This window comes from Rhinoderma darwinii, chromosome 4, assembly GCF_050947455.1.
Source record: "Rhinoderma darwinii isolate aRhiDar2 chromosome 4, aRhiDar2.hap1, whole genome shotgun sequence".
Lineage (NCBI taxonomy): Eukaryota > Metazoa > Chordata > Amphibia > Anura > Rhinodermatidae > Rhinoderma > Rhinoderma darwinii.
The window spans coordinates 189506656-189531434 of NC_134690.1; the positions used below are offsets into that span (position 1 = coordinate 189506656).

Below are 24779 nucleotides of genomic sequence, written 5' to 3' on the forward strand. Positions count from 1 at the left end.
TATAGTTAAAGTACCTACTGTATAATAGTCCACACGTGGCGTATAAATACACCTGAAAATCCGCAATTGTGATTCTGCAGCTAATTCCACAGCGGAATTACTGTTGCAAATTTTGTGCCGTATTTGCTGCAGCTTCGTGTTGGGGATTTCATAGCATTGAAGTCTATGATGAAATTGTGCATCCAAAATCCGCAGATGTTTTTCCACCCATCGGAATGCATGGTGTAAAGTTCCGCCGTGGATTTTTCTGCTAGAAAAATTATGCTAGGTGTGAATACACCCTTTATGATAGTGTTTCTTTAACGCTAAGAGTGATTTAATGATAAGGTGTAAGTGACTGTAAATAGCCGCACAATTCAGACAACAATATATTGGCCTGATGTTATAAAATGGGATTGTAAATAGACCTTAAGCTTTCCTTAATTCGGGCACTGATTCAGTTCGTTGCCTTAGCCCTGTATCTAAATACCTTGGCCAAGAAACCGTGACTTTTTGGCATCCCAACCATGTACCCAGCACCCGGGGCACTCCTATCTGCGTCCCTTGTGTGGAGAGTCGGCTGCTTTGCTGTGCTAGGTCTCGGTCCCCTGTGTATTGTATTGAATTGAATGTAATGACGTAAGATTCATTCAATATCATGTCATGTGACTGTGTTCATTACGGGGACATTGTATGAGGACAATTTGCTTTCATGAATGTTGCCCAGAAAGGACAGTAAAATGGAGATTGTATTAATAAATAAGGCAGATACAGACTAACAAACAAGTAAAGCCATGCAGCTATGCAGATCTCAATGGTAACATTTCAAAAACTGATTTTATTTAAAATGCAAAGCAGAAATAATTGATTATTCTTTTTATATTTTCCAGACTTGGATGAATCTACAGTGTATGTACTTGGAGCTGTATTCTATAAACATTTAGGCCTTTTTTTACCTTCATTACGGTAAGTCTTATGCTTCTATCTCCTCAAGCTTATCACTGAGTACATTCTTATGACCAATATATTTCCTTTTTGTAGCATTGCTAGAAAAAAAAAAATACTTAGACTTGATTTTGCGGAAACCTCTATTCACAGCATTTACCGTGCTGGAACCAGAAGCTCTGTAGTAGAAATAAATGAGGCTTATGAAACTGAGTGTTCTGTGGAAGGCCACTAGGTGGCGAGCTGTTGTACATACTGTATTGGTGGCTCACACTCCAGCAATACCTAGCAACCAACATGCTTTTACTGACGATACACAGTAACCATTTGTAGCACTGAATATTCTGTATATTATATATAAAAGCACTTGGGTACATCCTTAATTCTTTTTCAGATAGCTAGACACAGCTACTATGCTTGTTACATAGGAAAACATTATTATCATTATTATTATTATTATTATTATTATTATTATTACTATTATTATTATTATTATTATTATTATTTATTATTATTATTATTCAATTCCTTCCTCTGTTTTAAAATAAATTTACAGATTATCATTCCATATCTTCACACATTACAAGGGTTAACTGAAATGTGGGATGCCTAAAAGCCAGACTCCATTGGTAGAGCATGAAAGAACATGGTAGCTACATACAGGCAAAATTTGAGCTTAGTGTTATAATACATTTTGCAGGTTCTTATGGTCAAAAATAGATCTATGTTATAAATCTGCTTTATAAGCAGAGATTAGCAAATCGATTCTACACAAATCCAACACGGTCCGAATTTCCCAAAAGTTTCGGATTTGTGAATTACGAAAATTTTGGGATCTGCGGCACACGAATTGCAAAATGACTTGCAGGAAGGCAACCTGCCCAAAATGCACTGCGGTTATTATTCCCTCTACTCATATATGTTCCTGTCACTTTGACATTACTAATGCTGTATAGGCATTAAGAGCTAGAAAGGTGTTGGATAAAGTCCTAGAAGACCTCAGAGAGACACGAGTTTTCAGGGCAATCGGGGCACTTGCGATTTTCGGCAAATTTATTTGTACCAAATTGAATCTGATGGACAAGTCGACAGAATCGGACCCGAAAATAATTTCATGGAATCTTTTCTTATAAGCATTTATGTGTCTTATTGTGAGGCTGCTTCAAAATATTGCTTTTATTTAAACTGTTGTTTTAGTAGTTAATAACTATATATGGTGCTTTTCATGGGAAATAATCTGAACAGAGAAGGCAGATTACAGGCATTCTCTATAATGATGCACATATTTAGCTTTATCTGAGCACCCATGAAGGGGTGTTAAGGGCATTATAAAGTTAACTGAAGGTAGCAATGCATGTATTCATACTTTATAATATTTAGCATCAATTCACTACCCGACACCAGAGTTTTTAGACCGGTTCCATCTGAACGTACTACGGCTGCATGAAGGAGCTGCATATTTAGGTTCAAGGACAGAATCGGCTTCCCCTCTGTGAGATGAGGAATGTCTTTCTCAAAGCCATTGTCTTTGCTTATAAAATACATGTTAAACAACATAATTCAGGTTGCTTATAATTTTTAAACAAGAAAAAAATAATTGCTGCAGTTGATATGTTGACCACTAGGTGGTACTTTAGAGTATTGTCCTATACTGTACAGTCCTGGAAGAATATACTTTCTGCTCAATGCTGCTGATGGACTTTTTCCTCTTAAATGCATGCAATGAAGTTGTGCATGGTATTGCAGCAAGACTTATAAATGGTTCTTCTAATGTAAAATTGTATAATTTCTTGAAGAATTATCATGAATAAGGCAAATTAGATAAATCTTAAACTTTTAAATGACAATTTTCAGAATGCATATCTTATTGTAAATGGAAAATGCAAATACACATTAAGTTGTACAAGTGGATTTTTTTCTCTATAATGCAGGTGTTGCAGGTAAACATTTGACACCTGTTATAACCTGTTTTGCATTACAAAGGTATATACAGTATGTGAAAAGTGCTTGGGAAATAGTTTTTTACCTAGAGACAAGCAGGTTGTAGTGGGTCTGTGGCCCTTCTCCCAGGAAAAATAAATTATTACACATAAGCCATTAAAATGTGTGCGTATCTATGAGCTTAGCATGACCTAATGGGGATTTAAGAGGGGGTGCCCCCTTTAATATCCAGCAAAATGTGCCATCCATAGCCTTCTGGATCTGTCTAAACCTACAGAATAATGGGACAAAGCACCACAGTATAATAAAAATATAAAAAAAATATCTTTATTAACACATTTTAAAAATGGAGTCCCACAATGGATAAAACAACATCATCGTAATGGAATATACAGAAGCAATGTATGTGCAAGGCAACTGGTATATGTATCATAAGTGACCAAAATAAAGTGCTACGTACTGGAGGCTACACAGTTGTATATAAGGAGATATATATATATAGATATATATATATATATATATATATATATATATATATATAGCAGAAAGACACAGCACAGTTCAGAACTATATAGGGATATAGGTAACAGGCAGCTCGTGCATAACATATGTTAAGAAACAAATACATAAAAAATATACAATGCCTTAATGCACACCCATCTGTAGGTTGCAAAGCGGGATGGTACCAACCTTGACACGCATTTTAGCACAGTCTTCATCTGGAAGTTTTTGGCTCTGTCTTTGTGTATTATAATTACTATTTGACAGTCAAATGTGTTAAGAGCAGCGACATTATCATTACAAAGCCACATTTGTAGCCAACTCAGACTGGGGTCCCTTGGACCCATCAGAGGAAATGATTCTGAAGGCCCACCCACCATCTCTACAAAATATGTGCACATCCACTTGTTGTTATCATTGTACACATAGGACATATCATCAAAAAGGTCTAATAGATTAACCCCTTGAGGGCCATGCTCATTTTGGCCTTCAGGACCAGCCCCATTTTTCAAATCTGACATGTGTCACTTTATGTGGTAATAACTTGGAAAAGCTTTTACCTATCCAAGCAATTCTGAGATTGATTTCTCGTGACATATTGTACTTTATGTTAGTGGCAAAATTTGGTCGATTAATTCATTGCTTATTTATGGAAAACCACCAAAATTTAGAGAAAATTAGCAAAAATTATGATTTATTTTTTTACATTTTCAATGTATCTGCTTGTAAAACAGATAGTAATACGACACAAAAAAAGTTACTATTTCACATATTCCATATGTCTAATTTATTTTGGCATCATTTTTTGAACGTTCTTTGATTTTTCTAGGACGTTAGAAGGCTTAGAAGTTTAGCAGCAATTTCTCACATTTTCATGAAAATGTCAAAAGGCTATATTTTCAGGAACGAGTTTAGTTCTGAAGAGGCTTTGAGGAGCCCATATATTAGAAAGATTCTGCAGTTTTTAGAAATATCTCACATGTGGCCCTAGTGTGCTCATGGACTGAAACACAGGCCTCAGAAGCAAAGGAGCACCTAGGGAATTTTGGGGCTTTCTTTTTATTATAATATATTTTAAGCACCATGTCAGGTTTGAAGAGGTCTTGTATTGCCAAAACAGTGGAAACCCTCCAAAAGTGACCCCATTTGGAAACTACACCCCTCAGGGAATTGATCCACCGGTATAGTTAGCATTTTGACCACACAGATTTTTTGTTAAATTTATATGAATTTGTTTGTGAAAATGGAAAAATATAGAATTTTCAAATTTTTGCAAGGAATAAAGGAGAAAAAGCACCCCAACATTTGTAAAGCAATTTCTCCTGATTATGGGAATACCCCATACGTGGTAATAAACTGCTGTTTGGACCCACGGCAGGGCTCATAAGGGAAGGAGCACCTTATGGATTTTGCAGTGCAGGTTTTGCTGAATTGGTTTCTGGGGGCCATGTCGCATTTGCAATGACCCTGAAGTACCAGTACAGTAGAAATTCCCCAGGTGGGATCATTTTTTGAAACTATACCCCTCAAAGAATTAAATTAGAGGTGTAGTGAGCATTTTGATCCCTCGGGTGTTTTATAGATTTTATTCGAATTGGGACGTAAAAATAACCTGTAGATTTAGCTCATAATTTTTCATTTCCACAGGGAATACAGGAGAAAAGACACCCCAAAATTTGTTACACAATTTTTCCTGAGTAAGGAAATACCCCATATGTGGTTGTAAACCGCTATTTGGACACACGGTAAGGGTCTAAAGGGTAAAAGCGCAATTTTGTTTTTGGAGTGGGGATTTTACAAAATTGTTTTTTGACGCCATGTTGCATTGCGCTGAGGTACCAATACAGTGAAAGCCCCCGAGAAGTTACCCCATTTGGGAAACTACACCCCTTTAAGGAATTTTATCATGAGGTGTAGTAAGCATTTTGACCCCACAGGTTTTGCAGAAATTAGTACACATTAGATGTTGCAGATTGAAAATTGTCATTTTTCCACAGATATGCCATTTCAGTGCCCATTGTGTTGTGCCCAGCTTGTACCCCTGGAGACACACGCCCCATAAATTGTTAAGTGAGTTCTCCAGAGTACTGTAATACCCCATATGTGGTCATAAACTGCTGTTTGGTCACACTGCCAGGCCTAGAAGGAGCGCTATTTGGATTTTGGAGAGCAGATTTTGCTTGGTAGTAGTTTTATTTAGTGTTTTACTGGTGGTTCAGTTTATAATGAGGGGGCATATGTAATCTGTCTAGAGTACATCAGGGTATATGTAATCTGGGCGGAGTACATCAGGGTATATGTAATCTGTGCGGAGTGCATCAGGGTATATGTAATCTGTGCGGAGTACATCAGGGTATATGTAAGCTGTGAGGAGTACATCAGGGTATATGTAAGCTGTGAGGTGTATTTCAGGATATATGTAATCTGGGCGGAGTGCATCAGGGTATATGTAAACTGAGCGGAGTACATCAGGGTATATGTAAGGAGTATATCAGGGTATATGTAATCTGAGCGGAGTGCATCAGGGTATATGTAAGCAGGGCGGAGTACATCAGGCTATATGTAATCTGGGTGGAGTAAATCAGGGTATATGTAAGCTGTGCGGAGTACATCAGGGTATATGTTGTCTGTGCGGAGTACATCAGGGTACATGTAAGCTGTGCGGAGTACATCGGGGTATATGTAAACTGGGCGGAGTACATCAGGGTATATGTAAGCTGTGAGGAGTACATCAGGGTATATGTAAACTGTGAGGAGTACATCAGGGTATACAGATGTAGCCGTCTTTACCTTGACTTTTAACGCATTAACTAAACAATGTCTATATCTCTTATCTTGACTTTTTTAATGACTTTTCAATGGCTTTTTTGCAGCAAGTTATCAGAATCAAGTTAAAGATGGCTACCTCTGTATCTAAGCCGTGAGGAGCATATCAGGGTATATCTAAGCTGTGCGGAGTACATCAGGGTATATGTCAGGGTATGTGCACACACACTAATTACATCCGTAATATACGGACGTATTTCGGCCGCAAGTACCGGACCGAACACAGTGCAGGGAGCCGGGCTCCAAGCATCATACTTATGTACGATGCTAGGAGTCCCTGCCTCGCTGCAGGACAACTGTCACGTACTGAAAACATGATTACAGTACGGGACAGTTGTCCTGCAGCTAGGCAGGGACTCCTAGCGTCGTACATAACTATGATGCTAGGAGCCCGGCTCCCTGCACTGAGTTCGGTCCGGAACTTGCGCCCGAAATACGTCCGTATATTACGGACGTAATTAGTGTGTGTGCACATGCCCTAAGCTGTACGGAGTACATCAGGATACATGTAAGCTGTGCGGAGTACATCAGGATATATGTAAGCTGTGCGGAGTACATCAGGAAATATGTAAGATGTGCGGAGTACATCAGGGTATATGTAAACTGTGCAGAGTACATCAGGGTATATGTAAGCTGTGTGGAGTACATCAGGGTATATGTTGGTTGTGCGGAGTACATCAGGGTATATGTTGGCTGTGCGGAGTACATCAGGGTATATGTAAGCTGGGCGGAGTGCATCAGGGTATATGTAAGCTGTGCGGAGTACATCAGGGAATATGTAAGCTGGGCGGAGTACATCAGGGTATATGTAAGCTGTGCGGAGTACATCAGGGTATATGTAAGCTGGGCGGGGTACATCAGGATATATGTAAGCTGTGCAGAGTACATCAGGGTATATGTAAGCTGTGCTGAGTACATCAGGGTATATGTAAGGAGTATATCAGGGTATATGTAATCTGAGCGGAGTGCATCAGGTTATATGTAAGCAGGGCGGAGTACATCAGGCTATATGTAAGCTGTGTTTCGTACATCAGGGTATACGTAAACTGTGAGGTGTGCCTCAGGGTATATGTAATCTGGGTGGAGTAAATCAGGGTATATGTAAGCTGTGCGGAGTACATCAGGGTATATGTTGTCTGTGCGGAGTGCATCAGGGTACATGTAAGCTGTGCGGAGTGCATCAGGGTATATGTAAACTGGGCGGAGTACATCAGGGTATATGTAAACTGTGAGGAGTACATCAGGGTATACAGATGTAGCCGTCTTTACCTTGACTTTTAACGCATTAACTAAACAATGTCTATATCTCTTATCTTGACTTTTTTAATGACTTTTCAATGGCTTTTTTGCAGCAAGTTATCAGAATCAAGTTAAAGATGGCTACCTCTGTATCTAAGCTGTGAGGAGCATATCAGGGTATATCTAAGCTGTGCGTAGTACATCGGTATATGTAAGCTGTGCGGAGTACATCAGGATACATGTAAGCTGTGCGGAGTACATCAGGATATATGTAAGCTGTGCGGAGTACATCAGGAAATATGTAAGCTGTGCGGAAGTACATCAGGGTATATGTAAACTGTGCAGAGTACATCAGGGTATATGTAAGCTGTGTGGAGTACATCAGGGTATATGTTGGCTGTGCGGAGTACATCAGTGTATATGTTGGCTGTGCGGAGTACATCAGGGTATATGTATGCTGTGCGGAGTACATCAGGGTATATGTAAGCTGGGCGGAGTACATCAGGGCATATGTAAGCTGGGCGGAGTACATCAGGGTATATGTAAGCTGGGCGGAGTACATCAGGGAATATGTAAGATGTGCAGAGTACATCAGGGTATATGTAAGCTGTGCTGAGTACATCAGGGTATATGTAAGCTGGGCGGAGTACATCAGGGCATATGTAAGCTGGGCGGAGTACATCAGGGTATATGTAAGCTGGGCGGAGTACATCAGGGTATATGTCAGCTATCTGAGTGCATCAGGGTATATGTAAGCTGGGCGGAGTACATCAGTATATATGTAAGCTGGGCGGACTACATCAGGGTATATGTAAGCTGGGCGGAGTACATCAGGGTATATGTAAGCCGGGCGGAGTACATCAGGGTATATGTAAGCTGTGCGGAGTGTATCAGGGTATATGTAAGTTGGTCGGAGTACATCAGGGTATATGTCAGCTATCTGAGTGCATCAGGGTATATGTAAACTGGACGGAGTGCATCAGGTCATAATAGGATGATGTAATAATGGGGTAAATGAATAATAAAATTAATTATCCATGGATAGTGACGTACGCTTTGAACCAATCCTTTATGCACAGGCAAGTTTTTTGGGTGCAGGAGTCGCACTTCTAAAGTGTGTCTGTGGTATTGTACAAAATATCCGCACTCCAGTATTGCCTAATTTGACATCTTCACTAGCCCCATATGTAGCACAGACCCTAAAATGTCATAGTTTCCGCTGAATTTACAGGGTCTACCAGTGGGGGCTGCAAATCATGAAGTGGGGTTTTAGGTGAAGAACTGCTACACATATAAATAGTCTGGGCCGTCGATTTGCATTATTGCGTTCATACGAGTCATAACTTTTTATTTTTCTGTTGACGAGCTGTGTGAGTGCTTGATTTTTATGGGACGAGCTGTGTGAGTGCTTGATTTTTATGGGTAGTTTTTATTAGTATCATTTTGGGGTACATGCGATTTTTTGGGATCAGTTTTATTACATTTTTTGGGAGGTGAGGAGACCAAAAAACAGAAATTCTCTCACTGTTTTTTTTAATCAATTTTTAACAGTGTTCTCTGTGAAGTATACTTTATTCTGTGGTTTGATACGCTTATGGTAATACCAAATCTGTAAAGTTTTTAAATTTTTTACTACTTTTACACAATAAAAACACTTTTTACTAAATCAAATGTTTTTGTATTACCATCTCCTGAGAGCCATAACTTCTTATTTTTTGTCGACGGAGCGAAGTGAGGGCTTATTTTTTGCATGACAAACTGTAGTTTTTATTGGTACCATTTTGGGGTGCTTGCGACTTGTTGATCACTTTTTATTCAATTTTTTTTTTAAACAACGTGTCCAAAAAAGGAATTTCTGAATTTCTGCCATTGTTTTTTATTTTATTTTTTTACGTTGTTCACCGTGCAGCAAAATAATATATTTTTATAGTTTAAGCCAATACGAACCCGGCGATAACTTTTATGTATATTTTTTTATTTTTTCAGTTTTTTCTAATTATAAAAGATTTGATCAAGGAAACAGGGCAATTATTTTTTTTTATTGCATAAAACTTTTATTTATTTATTTTTCTAAAACTCTTCTTTTTTTTTTTACACTAACTAGGGGACTTGAAGATCTGATCTTCTGATCCCCTGTACAATACACTGCACTACTTGTGTAGTGCAGTGTATTGTAACAGTCATTTTACAACTGACAGTCAGTCTATTAGGTCCTTTGGCAGGACCTAATAGTCTTCCGTACCAGGCTAACCAGGAAGCCATTTTTCATGGGGGGCCAATGGGGTATAGAGGGAGCCCACTCCATCTGTGTCAATCACTTAAATGCAGTGTCGCTATTGACAGTGGCATTTAAGGGGTTAAACGACGGCGAACGGAGATAACTGTGATCGCCGCTGTTGCAGTGGGATGAGCTGACAGCCGCTGAAGATGAAGCGTGCACAGCTCCTGTGCCTGCTTCATCCTCAGGGCGTTACTGTTCCCCAATTTGCGACCATTTTTTTTTTCACTTGTAGGTCTTTCTCTGATCTCCTCACCAATCTCACAGAAATGAGGAGATCAGAGATGGCGACAGGAGCTTTCTCCTATAGACGACGTCATAGACGACTGTGATTCATCAGTCTCTGAAGACTGACCAATCACAGCAATCACCGGCATGGGGGCATGCTGATTGGTCCCCAGCCCGGTAACAGAGACAGATGGCTGTCAATGACAGCTGCCGTCGCTGTGTTATCACTATGTGATTTCACATAGTCACCGTTCATTCCTGCTCCGCAATAGTACGGCGCAGGTCTGCTTCATTGAGCGGCATGCGCCGTACTATTGCGGAGCAGGTCCGCAACAGGTTAATTGTGAATCAACCCTAAGAAATATATCCTAGTGGCAAGTGCTTGGCTCCCAAGTTAGCTTCAAATGGAGTTGTCTTCTGCTAGACCTTTTGGGACCCATTATTGGGTCAGAGTCTGGGCCCACCAGAGGATCCTCTGGTACTCTGTTGGGCCAGTTTGACCCTGTTTGTAGCTCCTTCTCATGCATATAATATATTAAGTTGCTGGAAGGAATACCACCATTATTTAAAGGATTAAGTCACCAGACCTAATGCCAATGTCTAAGAATGTCTATGTAAATATAAAGCATTGTAAGATAATATTAACATGAGAGAACTATATACGTTGAATCGCCTTGCTTTTTCTACTGTCACCAGATGATGTAGCATAAGGTAACATAGCTGGTGCATACAATGAGCATATTGCTGACAGGGTCAGCTGTAATATGACGCCTTTTAACTTAAAGGATAAGCCATAAGTGTATGATTGGTGGGGGCATCCATTGGGTTAGCAACAGTCTAATATTAGCTTTATATAGGGTTGCCACCAGGCCGGTACTGTTTATACTGGGATTCCTCTAAAAGTTTATTTTTTTACTCGCAATAGTAAAAGCTGGAACTTTTACATAATAAGTCATTGTGTGCACAGTCAGGTTACTTCCTATTTGGATTGGATACTTCTTCTTTGCCAGGCTGCCCAGCCCTGGGAATGTCAGCAGCGCCAGGACTATGTCTAGTGGGAGATTACCACCGGTGGGAGATTGCAGTGAGCAAGGAAGTAGAGAGACAGAGACTTTAACTTTAGCAGTCAAAGATGTGCACACGGCCTGCCTGCCTGCCCCTGAGGGTCAAGAGCAGAGGAGGGGGTGGATACTGACTAAGTTATAGGGGGAGTCATTTTCTGTCTGAGGCTCCTGACTAGCGTTACTAACTAACAGCCTCCAAACGGCCGAAAAGTCGGAAGCAGAACGCCTCCAAACATCTGCCCATTGATTTCAATGGGAAAAACTGTGTTTTTTTACGCGGCCATTTTTTAAAAAGTGTGTGTTACTTCTTTAGCCGTTTTTGGAGCCGTTTTTCATTGACTCTATAGAAAAACACCTCCAAAAATGGCCGTAAAAAAAAGCAGCGAAAAATGCGAGTTGCTAAAAAAAACTTCTGAAAATCAGCAGCTGTTTCCCTTGAAAACAGCTCTGTATTTTCAGATGTTTTTGGTTAAGCGTGTGAACGTACCCTTACTTGTTACCCAGGTTGGGGTATATTTACATATGCAGATTTTGTGGTGTCAAAAGACACCAGATTTACTTGAAATTTGTTTAAATACACCCTGAACCTGGCTGGTAGTCTTGGGTGGAAAACGTGGCAAGCCTTACTCCATTTCACCTATATTCACCTGGATTTTAAGCAATTTGTTTAAGTCTTAAGTTCTGCAAATGCAAAAGTTATTTTCAGTCGTACTCTCGATGTATCCACTGCAGTATAGACTTTGGAAGTGCATTGCATGCGTTATTCAATTATCAAAAAATATGCATAAAGGTTATATAGTTACCAGCTGTAAGAAAGTGACACTTTATTGAATCTATATTGTTTACCTTTTTTTAAGTAGATAGCTATTCTGAAGCAACACAATCTTATTTACTTAATTATGTTCAATAAGTTCTTTATGCTAGCTGATGGTGTCATCCTGACAGGTGCAGAGTGCATTAAACTAGCGTTTTGCAAGAGGTATAACAGAATGCACCAGGCTCTATTGCACAGTCCCTACACCCAGGGAACCTGTCACCAGCAATTCACCTTTTAAACCAGCAATACCTGGTGGTAGTGGGTGAAAAATCATTTCTATATAACCTATAATTGTCTTCTTAGTCGGCTCTGTAGCTTTAGTATTCCATATTTTGGTGTTCCCACGCCGTATGCTAATGAGCAAAAAAGAGTCATATCTTCGTTTGAAAAGAGTCAAATCTTCATTCCTCAAGTCTTTCCGAGTTTACCCCGCCTCTTTACTTTTGATTGACAGCTCCTCGCCTTCCCCAGCACACAAAATCCAGCGCTTGTGCATTGATGTCCTATTCTGGTGTGTGCGCACAAAGGGACACCGAATTATTACGATAAAGGTCACAAAATGTTGGCAGACCATTATTTACAGTTAGAGGAGGAGTTTAGGAGAGGGGATAATGGTAATGAACTTTTGATAGCAGCGGCCAGTGAGGGATAAGTAAAGTTCAATAGGTGAAATGCTTGTGACAGGTTCCCTTTAAGCTGACCATACCCATTAGGTCAAAGAAACTTGAAAAAAGGATCACTCCTTACTGAAGGCGCTCCTGCACAAGCATTGAAAGTCGACTTTCAACGCTTGTCCAGGAGCGCCTTCAGGAAGGAGTGATCCTTTTTTCAAGTTTCTTTTAACTGTTTTTCAGCCACTGGTGCCCTCTCCGAAGGCCAGCAGACTGCCCATGTATGGAGCTTAAAGAGGCTCTGTCATTATAAGTGCCCTATCTCCTACATAATCTGATTGGCGCTGTAATGTAGATAACAGCAGTGGTTTTTATTTTGAAAAACGATCATTTTTTAGCAAGTTATGAGCTAGTTTAGATTTATGCTAATGAGTTTCTCAATGGACAACTGGGCGTGTTTTTACTTTTTACCAACTGGGTGTTGTACAGAGGAGTGTATGAGGCTGACCAATCAGTGACTAATCAGTGTCCTGCACTTCTCATTGTTCCAGCCCAGCATGATCCACAGCACAGTGTGATTGTGCAGTGAAAGAAGTAAACACGCCCAGTTGCTAAAAACACAATACACGCCCAGTTGGAAATAAGAGAGAACACTCCCAGTTGCCCATTAGAAAGGCTCATTTGCATAAATATAAAATTGCTCATAACTTAGCCAAAAATTATAGTTTTTTAAAAAAACAAAACGTTACTGTTATCTACATTGCAGCGCCGATCACATGCAATAGGAGATAGGGATTTGATAATCTGGTGACAAAGCCTCTTTAACCCCTTCAGGACCCAGCCTGTTTTGGCCTTCAGGACCCAGCCAATTTTTTCAAATCTGACATGTGTTACTTTATGTGGTAATAACGTTGGAATTCTTTTACCTATCCAAGTGATTCTGAGATTGTTTTCTCGTGACATGTTGTACTTTATATTAGTGAAAAAATGTTGTCGATAATTTTGGTATTTATTTCGGAAAAACACCACAATTTAGCAAAAATTTGCAAAAATTTGAATTTTTCTAAATTTAAACGTATCTGCTTGTAAAACAAATAGTAATACCACACAAAATAGTTACTAATTAACATTTCCCATATGTCTACTTCATGTTTGCATCGTTTTTTGAACGTCCTTTTATTTTTCTAGGACGTTACAAGGCTTAGAACTTTAGCAGCAATTTCTCATATTTGAAAGAAAATTTCAAAAGGCTATTTTTTCAGGGACCAGTTCAGTTCTGAGGTGGCTTTGAGGGCCTTATATATTAGAAAATCCCCAGAAGTCACCCCATTTCGAAAACTTCACCCCTCAAGGTATTCGAATCAGCATTCACAAAGTGTTTTGACCCTTTAGGCGTTTCACAGGAATTAAAGCAAAGTAGAGGTGAAATTTACAAATTTTATTTTTTTTGCCGAAATTCATTTCTAATAAAAAAAAATTTGTAACACAGAAGGTTTTACCAGAGAAATACAACTCAATATTTATTGCCCAGATTCTGCAGTTTTTAGAAATATCCCACATGTGGTCCTAGTGTGATAATGGACTGAAGCACTGGCCTCAGGAGCAAAGGAGCACCCAGTGGATTTTAGGCACCTTGTCAGGTTTGAAGAGGTCTTGTGGTGCCAAAACAGTGGAAACACCCCAAAAGTTACCCCATTTTGGAAACTACACCCCTCAAGGAATTTATTTTGGTGTATAGTTAGCATTTTGACAACACAGGTTTTTCGCTAAATTTATCAGAATTAGTCTGTAAAAATTAAAATCTACCTTTTTCTGAAAAAACATAGAGATTTGTAACAAGAGATAATAAAGAAAATGCAGCCCAACATATGTAAAACAATGTCTCCCGATTATGGCAATATCCCATATGTGGTAATAAACTGCTGATTGGACCCACAGCAAGGCTCAGAAGGGAAGGAGCGCCATTTGGATTTTGGAGCACGGATTTTGCTGGATTGGTTTTCGGTTCCATGTCGCGTTTGCAACACCCTGGAGGGAACAAAACAGGGGAAACACTCCAAAAGTGACCCCATTTTGGAAACTACACCTATCACGGAATTTATCTAGGGGTATAGTTAGCATTTTGACAACACAGTTTTTCGCTAAACATATTGGAATTAGTCTGTAAAAATGAAAATCTGTAATATTTACGAGGAATAATGAAGAAAGTCACCCCAATATTTGTAAAGCAATGTCTCCTGATTACAGCAATATCCCATATGTGGTAATAAACTGCTGATTGGATCCACAGCAAGGCTCAGAAGGGAAGGAGTGCCATTTGGATTTTGGAGCATGGATTTTGCTGGATTGGTTTTCAGTGCCATGTCGCGTTTGCAACGCCCTGGAGAGACCAAAACAGGGGAAACCCCCCAAAAGTGACCCCATTTTTGAAACTACACCTCTCAAGGAATTTATCTAGGGGTATAGTTAGCATTTTGACCACACAGGTTTTTTGCAGAATTTAGTGGAATTAGGCAGTGAAAATGAAAATCAACTTTTTTTCTGAAAAAGCATAGAAATTTTAAATTTTTACAAGGAATAAAGGAAAAAAGAACCACAACATTTGTAAAGCATTTTCTCCTGATTACGGCAATACCCCATATGTGGTAATAAACTGCTGATTGGACCAATGGCAGCGCTCAGAATGGAAGTAGCGCCATTTGGATTTTGGAGCACGGATTTTGCTGGATTGTTTTTCGGTGCCATGCCGCCTTTGCAACGCCCTGGAGGGACCAAAACAGTGGAAGCCCCCCAAGTTACCCCATTTTGGAAACACCCCTCAAGGAATTTTTCTAGGGGTATAGTGAGCATTTAGACTCCATGGGTCTTTTGCAGAATTTATTAGAATTAGGCGGAGAAAATTAATATCACAATTTTTTTCCACTAAAATGTTGAACTTTCTCATTTTCACAAGGGATAAAGGAGAAATAAACAACCATTTTTTGTAAAGCTATTTCTCCCGGGTACGGAATTACCCCACATGTGGTCATACATTTTTTTCATTAGAAAAGAATTAACCATTTCAGGACTGATCCATTTTTTTGCTTTCTTATTTTCGTTTTACACTACCCGCCTTCCAAGAGCCATAACTTTTTTCTTTTTCCGTCAGTAGAGTGATGTGAGAGCTTATTTCTTGCGGGAGGAATTGTAGTTTCTATTGATACCATTTAAAGTGCCATAAAATGTACTGGGAAACTGAAAAAAATCTGATTCCATTTTTTGGGGTTTTCGTTTTTACAGCCTTCGCCGTGCGGTAAAAACGAAAACTACAGTGATTTTGGCGGTTTAAATTATTTAAGTTTTTACGGTGTTCACCGTGCAAGTTAAATAATGGTATATTGTAATAGTTTGGCCTTTTATGGACATAGCGATATCAATTCTGTTTATTTTTATACATTACTTTTGAAGAAAAATGGGAAAAGGTTTTGTTTTTTAACTATAAACTTTTTTCTTTCTCACTACTAATAACTTTAATTCTTCTACACATTTTATTAGTCCCCTTAGGGGACTTGTACCAGCGATCATTGGATCCGCGGGTACAATATGCTGCAATACTAATGTATTGCAGTGTATTCTTATTTTTACAGACTCCTGTAACAGCGCGATCGCTGTTCCTGTTCGTTAGTCCCGGTTGTCAGCTGTAATACACACGTGAGCCCGCTCCATACATCACCCCCGCACCATGACGTGCTATTAAGTCATAGTGCTCAAAGGGGTTAATGCACAGCGGATGGTGTGAATATTGCAATTTTCCACTGATATTCCATTTTAGTGCATAATATGTCGTGCCCAGTTTGTGCCCCTGAAGACAAATACCTCATAAAGCGTTAAGCGGGTTCTCCCGGGTATGGCGATGCCATATATGTGGGCACAAACTGCTGTTTGGGCACGCTGCAGGGCTCAGAAGGGAGGGACGCCATTTTGCTTTTGGAGCGCAGATTTTGCTTGGTAGTTTTTCTGTTTTGGGTTTCGCTGGTATTTCAGTTTATAATGTGGGGATATATGTAATCTGTGCGGAAAACATCAGGGCATAATAAGAGGGTATAAAAATGCGGTAAATAAATAATAATTCATAGATATGTGGCCAGTGTCGCACTGATAAATGGTGTCGGATCTTATCTGCTTTTAGAAAACACTGCACATTTTGCATCGCCATATTCTGAGAGCCGGAACTTCTTTTTTTTTCACCACCGGAGCTGCGTGAGGGCTTATTTGTTGCGGGACAATCTGTAGTTTTCATTGGTACCATTTTGGGGTACATGCGATTTTTTTGATCCCTTTTTAATAAATTTTTGTTGCAAGCCGGGTGACCAAAAACAAGCAATTCTGATGTTTTTTAGTTTATTTTTTGCGGCGTTCACCGTGCACTATAAATGACCATTATATTTTATTCTGCGGGTCGATACAATTACGGCGATACCATATGTATATAGGTTTTTTTTATGTTTTGCAGCGTTTGCGCAATAAAATCACTTTTTTATAAAATAATTTATTTTCTGTGTCACCATATTCTGAGAGCCGTAACTTTTTTATTTTTCAGTCAAAAAAGCTGTGTAAGGGCTTGTTTTTTGCAGGACGGGTTGTAGTTTTTATCGGTATTATTTTCGGGTACATGTGACTTTTGATCACTTTTTATTCTCTATTTTGGGAGGAGTGGTGACCAAAAAATAGCGATTCTGGTGTCGTTTTTTATTGATTTTTTTGGGGGTGTTCATCGTGCGGGAAAAATAACATTATAGTTTTATAGTTGGGGTCGTTACGAACGCGGTGATAGCAGATATGTGTACTTTTTTTAACGTGTTCATGTTTTACTATAATGAAAGACTTATTATAGGAAAAAAATTCAGTGTTTGTTTATATAACTTATAACTTTTATTTTTACACTTTTTTGAAAACATTTTTATTATCTTTTTTTTAACTTTTTTCACTTGTCCCACTAGGGGACACTTAGACTTGCAACTTTGATTGCTGCTAGAGTACATTACACTACACACGTAGTGTAATGTACTCTAACTGTCATTGTGACGTGACAGTCACACTGACAGGAAGCCTCGGAGGACCGGCTGGAGGCTGCTCCTCCGAGGCTTCCGTACATGGCAACCCGGAGGTCATTGTCTGACCTCCGATTGCTGTGACAAGCATCGGTAGCCCCCACGATCACTTAGTGGGGGCTGCCGATGTGCTTCAAACCACTTAAATGCGGCGACGGCAATCGGTCGCCGCATTTATGGGGTTAATTGCCAAAATCAGCGGCGATGGTCCGCTGACCAGAAAGGCTGGAGTTTCAGCTGTCGGGGACAGCTGACCTCCCGGTTCCCGGACACTGTCCGTTAGGACAGTGTGCGCCGGGAACTACTCCGCAATAGTACGTCTGGATGCGGGAACTAACCCCTCTGCAGGACGTACTATTGCGGAGCAGTGCGTGAAGAGGTTAAGGTCTCCACATGCTAGATGATTGTGTTGTGCCGACTTTCTTGCACAACCACAGAAGGTGAGTGTATTACCGAAAACACCTTTGTTTGTGCCATCTGTTTTTGAATCTGCGGTATCACCTTAGAGGAGCGTTGTGGCAGAACAAAGAGCATTAGTTCCTTGCCCTGCCATTTAGCACCTTTCAATGACGTCATCGCGCCACTTGTGATGTTCAGCTCCGGCAGACTTGGTCAGAAGTTTTTTGTTTTTTTCAGTTAACAGTGTAATTGACTGTGAGTCTATCTACAGGGGGCTATATGTGGGGCACTATCTACAGGGGGATCTATGGGGGCCACTTTCTACAGGGGATCTATGGAGAGGAGACACTTTAAGGCCCTCCTTTATATAATACTTCTGCTTAGGTTCAATTTCTGGTTTTGGGTTAAAAAGTGCAAGCAAAATCTGCAATGGGCCCGCCAGCACAAAAAGTAACCAAATACAGGGAGTGTCGTAGCTGGAGAACTTCCCATCTTCGACTGATCTTTTCACAAAGGACACCCTTAAAAACTTGCTGGTAATGCTCCAAAATAATATCCGGTTAAGTGTATCTACAGATATAGCAAAGTTTTACTTGACTCTCATAACTTTCTTCAACGTGATGTCGCAAAAAACAAAAAACATTGAAAAGCCATTCAAAAATTGTGTATTTAAACCCTTGACGCATTATCCTGTACATGTTATGTGATAACCGGCATAGGGAAGTATGGAACGTGCTCACAGGCTGAGCACACTCCATACTCAGCGGGTGCCAGCTGTGTATTACAGCTGACACCCGGGATTAACAGCCAGGCACAGTGATTGTGCTGTGCCTGAACGTTTAACCCCTCAAATGCTGCAGTCAATCGTGACTTGAAAAGAGGGGGTGGCCACCTCCGACATCTCATCGATGCCCCCACAGTGTGATCAGGGGTGCTGATGGTAGTCATGGCAGCCCAGGGGCCTAATGGAGACCCCCAGGACTGCCTTCTGTCTGCCTCTGGTAAAGCTTAACAGAAGCCTGTACAAGTGACAATTTACTTAAATACATTATTATTGCAGTGTATTGTGCCAGCGATCTATCGATGGCTGGTTCAAGTTACCTAGGGGGCTAATAAGATGTGTAAAAAAAAGTTTAATAAAATTATTAGTAGTGAAAAAATATATATTGAAAGTTAAAAAAAACAACCGTTTATAATTTTTCCTCTAAAGTAATGTAAATAAATAAACAAAATTGGTATTGCTGCGTCCGTAAAAGTCATAACTGTTACAATATAGTATTATTTAACTCGCACGGTGAACGCCAAAAAAAACAAAACATTTAAAACACCAAAATCGCTGGGTTTTGGTCACCATAGGTCTAAAAAAATTTAATAAGAAGTGATCAAACAGTCATATGTACAAAAAAATTGTACCAATAAAAACTACAGTTCATCCTGCATAAAATAAGCCCTGATACCGCTCAATCTACGGAAAAATATAAAAAGTTATGGCTCTCAGAATATAGTGAAGCAAATTTTTTTTTAAACAAGTAGTAAAATATAAAAAACCTAGATAAATTTGGTAACACTATTATCGTATTGAGTAGCAGAATAATGTTACGTTGTCATTTTTACCGCATGGTAAAAGCCTTAAAAACGAAAAATTTAGAAATCAACGTTTTTTCCAATTTCAGCCGCAAATATTTTTTTTTCAGTTTTCCAGTACATTATACGGTACTTTAAATGGTGCCATTAGAAATTACAATTCCTCCTGCAGAAAATAAGCCCTCACACTACTCTATTGACGAAAAAATAAAAATGTTTAATAAAATTATATAGACGCAGATACAATTATAGTGCAGGAGGGGGCGGCGTCGGTTGGTTTCAGTGGCACCCCTTCCCCCTCAACGAGGCAGCAGGCCGACTGAGGCGAGACGCTCACCTCACCTCATGGGTGTTTCGGCCCAGGTTACATGGCCTCCAAAACATTGTTTCATGAAGAACTTAAGACAGAGCCAGCAAACTGTTTTTAACATTTGACCCGTTGCATGGTAGGGCATCTTAGATCTGTTGCCTGGTGATCAATGCTATGTTGGGTACTTTGTGGTCAGTGTCTGTTACTTGGTGGTCCATATACAGTCAGTGGCTAATAGACGATGGTCCCTATACAGTCAGTGTCTGGTACTTGGTAGTCTGTAAAGAGTGCCTGATACTTGGTGGTCAGTATACAGTGTCTGATTCTTGGTGGTCAGTATACAGCTTCTGCTAGTATGTTAAAGGGCATTTCTACTCAGCATGAGCTTGCCTTGATGATCCTGTTTTTAAGGATTTAGTCAGATAAATCAGATAACCCAGTTAATCCTGTAAACTCCTTTTTACCTCAGCAAACATCTCCACTGGGTCTGGTCCAAGAAAGCAAAAAATGAAATGAAGACTAAGGGAAAGTAGAGGTCCAGGTGATTTTGAAGTGTTGTTCACCCTAGAAACTTTTGTCATTGTTCTTTGCGTTATATTCAGTGTTAAATTACAATATATTCTCATGGAAGGATTCAGTTAAATTAAACAAAACTTGTTTAGTGCCTGATGAAGTTGGTTTTTAGGAAGTTTTACTTAGGAGCAAATAAGTCTAAGGGGTTTTTCTGTCCGATTGAGTCTAAAGCCTAGAACTTCAGTAAAGAATGTGACCAGTAGCATTCACAATTGTTCAAAAGTGAATGGGAAGTCACGACATGTCAACCGGCTGTCAGCCTGTAGAGGAAGCTGCTAAATTATGCATTCGAAAAGGGAGGGACCGCATTTTGATTAAACCACATTTTGATTAAATTACACAAATGACATTTGGGAGCATCACAGTGTGAGTTAAATGAAGACAATAACCTCCTCATAGTGTGGAATATATTTAATATATAATTGTAACATGATTTGTGTAAAAACATAGAAAGAGCATTTTGGTGAAAAATACACTTTAAGCATTTTTTTTTTTATCACTTCTAATGCCGAACTCACTAGAGGATAGCTCAGAGGAATGGAGGAAGCCAAATAAAAATAATTTGGTTTATTATTATACTTATCTAACTACCTAACAAACATTTTTGGATGTAGCCTATAATCTACCATTTTTTTTTTCTGAAGGAACGTTATTTCTGTTTTATATTACCCTTCCTTTCAGTGACATTTGCAAAGGCAGTTATTAGTTTCCCTTTTTGGAATTCTTGTTTTTTTTAGGATAAGTCTTTAGAGTAATTGTATCATCCCCCATTTCTGGCCAATTATGTGATGGTAAGTTGTAGTATGTGGTTTTCAAAATGATTTGCTAAAAATAAAATTAACATTTTTGATGCATTTTTTATTTATTTATCATAGAGTCCAATAAAAAAATATTACAAAAAACATATTTTTTTTAAGTTACAAGGTTTACCAGTAAAAGCAAGTTACTATGTAAACCTTTATTTTATGTGAACACGTGTCGCCACGTATTTTAGTTTTATGTAAAACTATGAGAAATTTCACGTTAAATAATTCTTTATGAACCTACAGGAAATTAGATTATAAATTGATACGCAACACAAAATCCCAAAGGTCTAATTGTTTGACTTACTTTTACTATCTGCCTCTGAATTGTTTCTAATAATAGCTTACTATCATAGGAGACGGATGTACATTATTAGATCCTGGCACCCAACAATGGGTGATCTAAACCACTAAACCCTGTCCCATTCATCAATCACATCTTTTACACAGAACATTCTGTACTTTTGTCAGTCCTGTCAGGGAGGAGAATTGTGTGTCACTACCCAGTGCAATTCATCAACATCTCAGATAAGCTGTTCAATTGACTTTTTCTCCTAAGCTCATTTATGTCTGTTGATTAAAGAAATAAGAATGGCATATGGATTGTACAAAGGGGTATATATATCATCTTTATAAGACGTTTTAGGTGCCAAATGTTGGATCTTTACATAAATATTTTACGCTAAAGATGGCTCCTTACCACTATCTAGGGCCGCCATCAGGAATTTCAGGGCCCCCTACAGCTAAATTTTCTGGGCCCCCCTACCGTGGCACCGCCTGTTAACGGTACTCCGTCCAGCACCATATCATGGTACCCAGGGCCGCCATCAGCGGGGGTATTATGGGTACTGATGAGAGAGGCCCGGCCAAACCTAATTGAAAGGGGGGCCCGGCAACTGCCGCGACTTGCCTTTGGTAGAAAAAAAAAACAAACCCCTGCAATGGGGCTTGTTTTCTTCACCAAAAGAATGTCGTGAGCTGCGAGCCCCCCTTTCAATTAGGTTTGGCCGGGCCTCTCACATCAGTACCTATAATACCCCCTGATGGCGGCCCTGGGTAGCATGGGGGTCGTCATGGGGGCCGTCAAACACTGCCGCCCGTGCGACCGATCGCGCGCACCCGCAAACTCCCACGCATGCCCACCCGCGACCGCCTGGAACCGCGCACCGAATTTTGAGGCAGATTTTGACCTGCCCACACTATCTTGCCGCGTTTTTTGCCCGCGGTGATTGAGGACAGCAGACAAAAAACGCAGGGAAAAATGCATTTTCTACCTCCCATTGATTTCGATGGGAGGTCAGAGGCGGAACCGCGGCAAGAAAGGACGTGCTGCTTTTTCTTTTTTCCGCGACTGGCTCCCATTGATTTCAGATTAAATCAATGGGAGGCGGTTTTGGAAGTTCTGTGGTGCTGATTCTGACGCAGTGTCCGAGTCAATATCAAGGCCCAAAAACTCTGTGAACTTCGCCTATTGTTAGGGCTTATTCAGACGAACGTGTAATACATCCGTGCAATGCTCGTGATTTTCACGCGCCTCGCACGGACCTATGTTACTCTATGGGGCCGTGCCGACTGTCAGTGAGTTTCATGCAGCGTGAGTCCGCGTGTCCGCTGCGTAAAACTCACGACATGTCCTATATTTGTGCATTGTTCGCGCATCACGTACCCATTGAAGTCAATGGGTGCGTGAAAATCCCGCCCAGCACTTCCGCAGCCGTATGAACTATGAATGAAAACAGAAAAGCACCACGTGCTACAAACATACAAACAGAGTGTCATAATGATGGCGGCTGCGCGAAAACCACGCAGCCGCGCATCATACGCTGCTGACACACGGAGCTGTTATGGACCTTTTTGCGCACGCAAAAAGCACACGCTCGTGTAAATCCGGCCTTAGGGTAGGAACACACTAGGCATGAACGCTGCGGATTTTATGCAACACATTTTATTGTGGAAAATCCGCAGCGTATTACAGTCGCAGCAGAGTGAAAATCACTGACAGTCCGCACGGCCCCATAGAGTAACATAGGTCCGTGTGAGGCGCGTTGCACGGATGTATTACACGTTCGTCTGAATAAGCCCTAACAATAAGGCCCAGTTCACAGAGTTTTTGGGCCTTGATATTGACTCGGACACTGCGTCAGAATCAGCACCAAACAACTTCCAAAACCGCCGCCCATTGATTTAATCTGAAATCAATGGGAGCCAGTCGCGGAAAAAAGAAAAAGCAGCACGTCCTTTCTTGCCGCGGTTCCGCCTCTGACCTCTCATCTAAATCAATGGGAGGCAGAAAATGCATTTTTCGCTGCGTTTTTTGTCTGCTGTCCTCAATCGCAGCGGGCAAAAAACGCAGCAAAAAACGCGGCAAGATAGTGTGGGCAGGTCAAAATCTGCCTCAAAATTCTTTAAGGAATTTTGAGGCAGATTTTTTCGGCCTGCAAAATACTCTGTGTGAACAGGGCCATACAGAAACAGCACTTTGAGACACTTTACTCACCGTGTCAGAAGAGCTGCTCCCACTCCAGTCCTCTTCAGGCGATGTCTTCGGTCCAGATGTCGTCCTTGACCTCCAGGCTCCAGAAAATGGCGGGGATCGTAGAACTCCTGCCGCCGCGCAACAACTAGACTCCTCCCCCTCTCCTTACGCAGCTACGCTCTGGAGAAGGAGGATGAGGCGGAGTCGGACGAGGAGGACGACGAGGAGGCGGAGTCGGACGAGGAGGCGGAGTTGGAGGCGGGCCAGCAGGTAAGTAAACTGTGCGCCGCTGTCCCTGTGTGGCTGTCCTTCCCCGTAGATCGGACTTGTGTTGCGGGCGCACCGCCTCCCTCTCGGCGGCGCGCCTGGTCGTTCGTGCGTGGGCGCGCGCTTGTGGTCCTGCGCGCGCGGGTGCGAGCTTGCGGTCGTTCGCGCGCGGGTGCGAGCTTGCGGTCGTTCGCGCGCGCGAGCAAGCGGTGTTTCGCGGCGGTGATGAGAGGGGGGCCCGCAGCTCACGACATTGTTTTGGTGAAAAGAACAGGCCCCATTGCAGGGGCCTGTTTTTTTCTACCAAAGGCAAGTCGCGGCAGTTGCCGGACCCCCCTTTCAATTAAGTTTGGCCGTGCCCCCTACACTAGTACCCCTAATACCCCCTGATGGCGGCCCTGTGTAGCGCGAATCACGCGCGTCACCCGGAAGTGCTTCCGTGTGCCGTGCACGATTTGCACGCACCCAATGACTTCAATGGGTGTGTGCTGCGCGAAACACGGGCAAGCATATGACATGTCGTGAGTTTTACACAGCGCACACACGCTACGTGAAATTCACTGACAGTCTGAACGGCCCCATTCACTAACATAAGTCCGTGCGACGTAATAAGTATCACGGACGTATAACACGTTCGTGTGAATAAGGCCTTATATTGTCATTTGTAGTGAATTTTCAGTGCACAATCCGCACCAAAAATAGGAGGCAAGTAAGTGGCTTATTCAGATGTCCATGTTCGGTCTGTGATATACGGAGCGTGTATCGGCCATATTTCCCGGACCGACCACAGTTCAGGGAGCCGGGTTTCTAGCATCACAGTTATCTATGATCATAGTCCCTCCCTTCCC

At 40.9% G+C, this 24779-nt stretch overlaps 1 protein-coding gene across 7 annotated transcripts in view; it reads left to right on the forward strand.

Moving 5' to 3' along the window:
• ADGRB3 (adhesion G protein-coupled receptor B3) overlaps positions 1-24779 on the forward strand; it is an 806266-nt gene that overhangs the window by 454125 nt on the left and 327362 nt on the right. For all 7 annotated transcript variants that reach the window (XM_075861993.1, XM_075861997.1, XM_075861996.1 and 4 more), the window contains one exon: positions 870-945. In XM_075861993.1, the coding sequence (XP_075718108.1) occupies positions 870-945 (76 nt within the window). The remainder of the gene's footprint in view (positions 1-869; positions 946-24779) is intronic.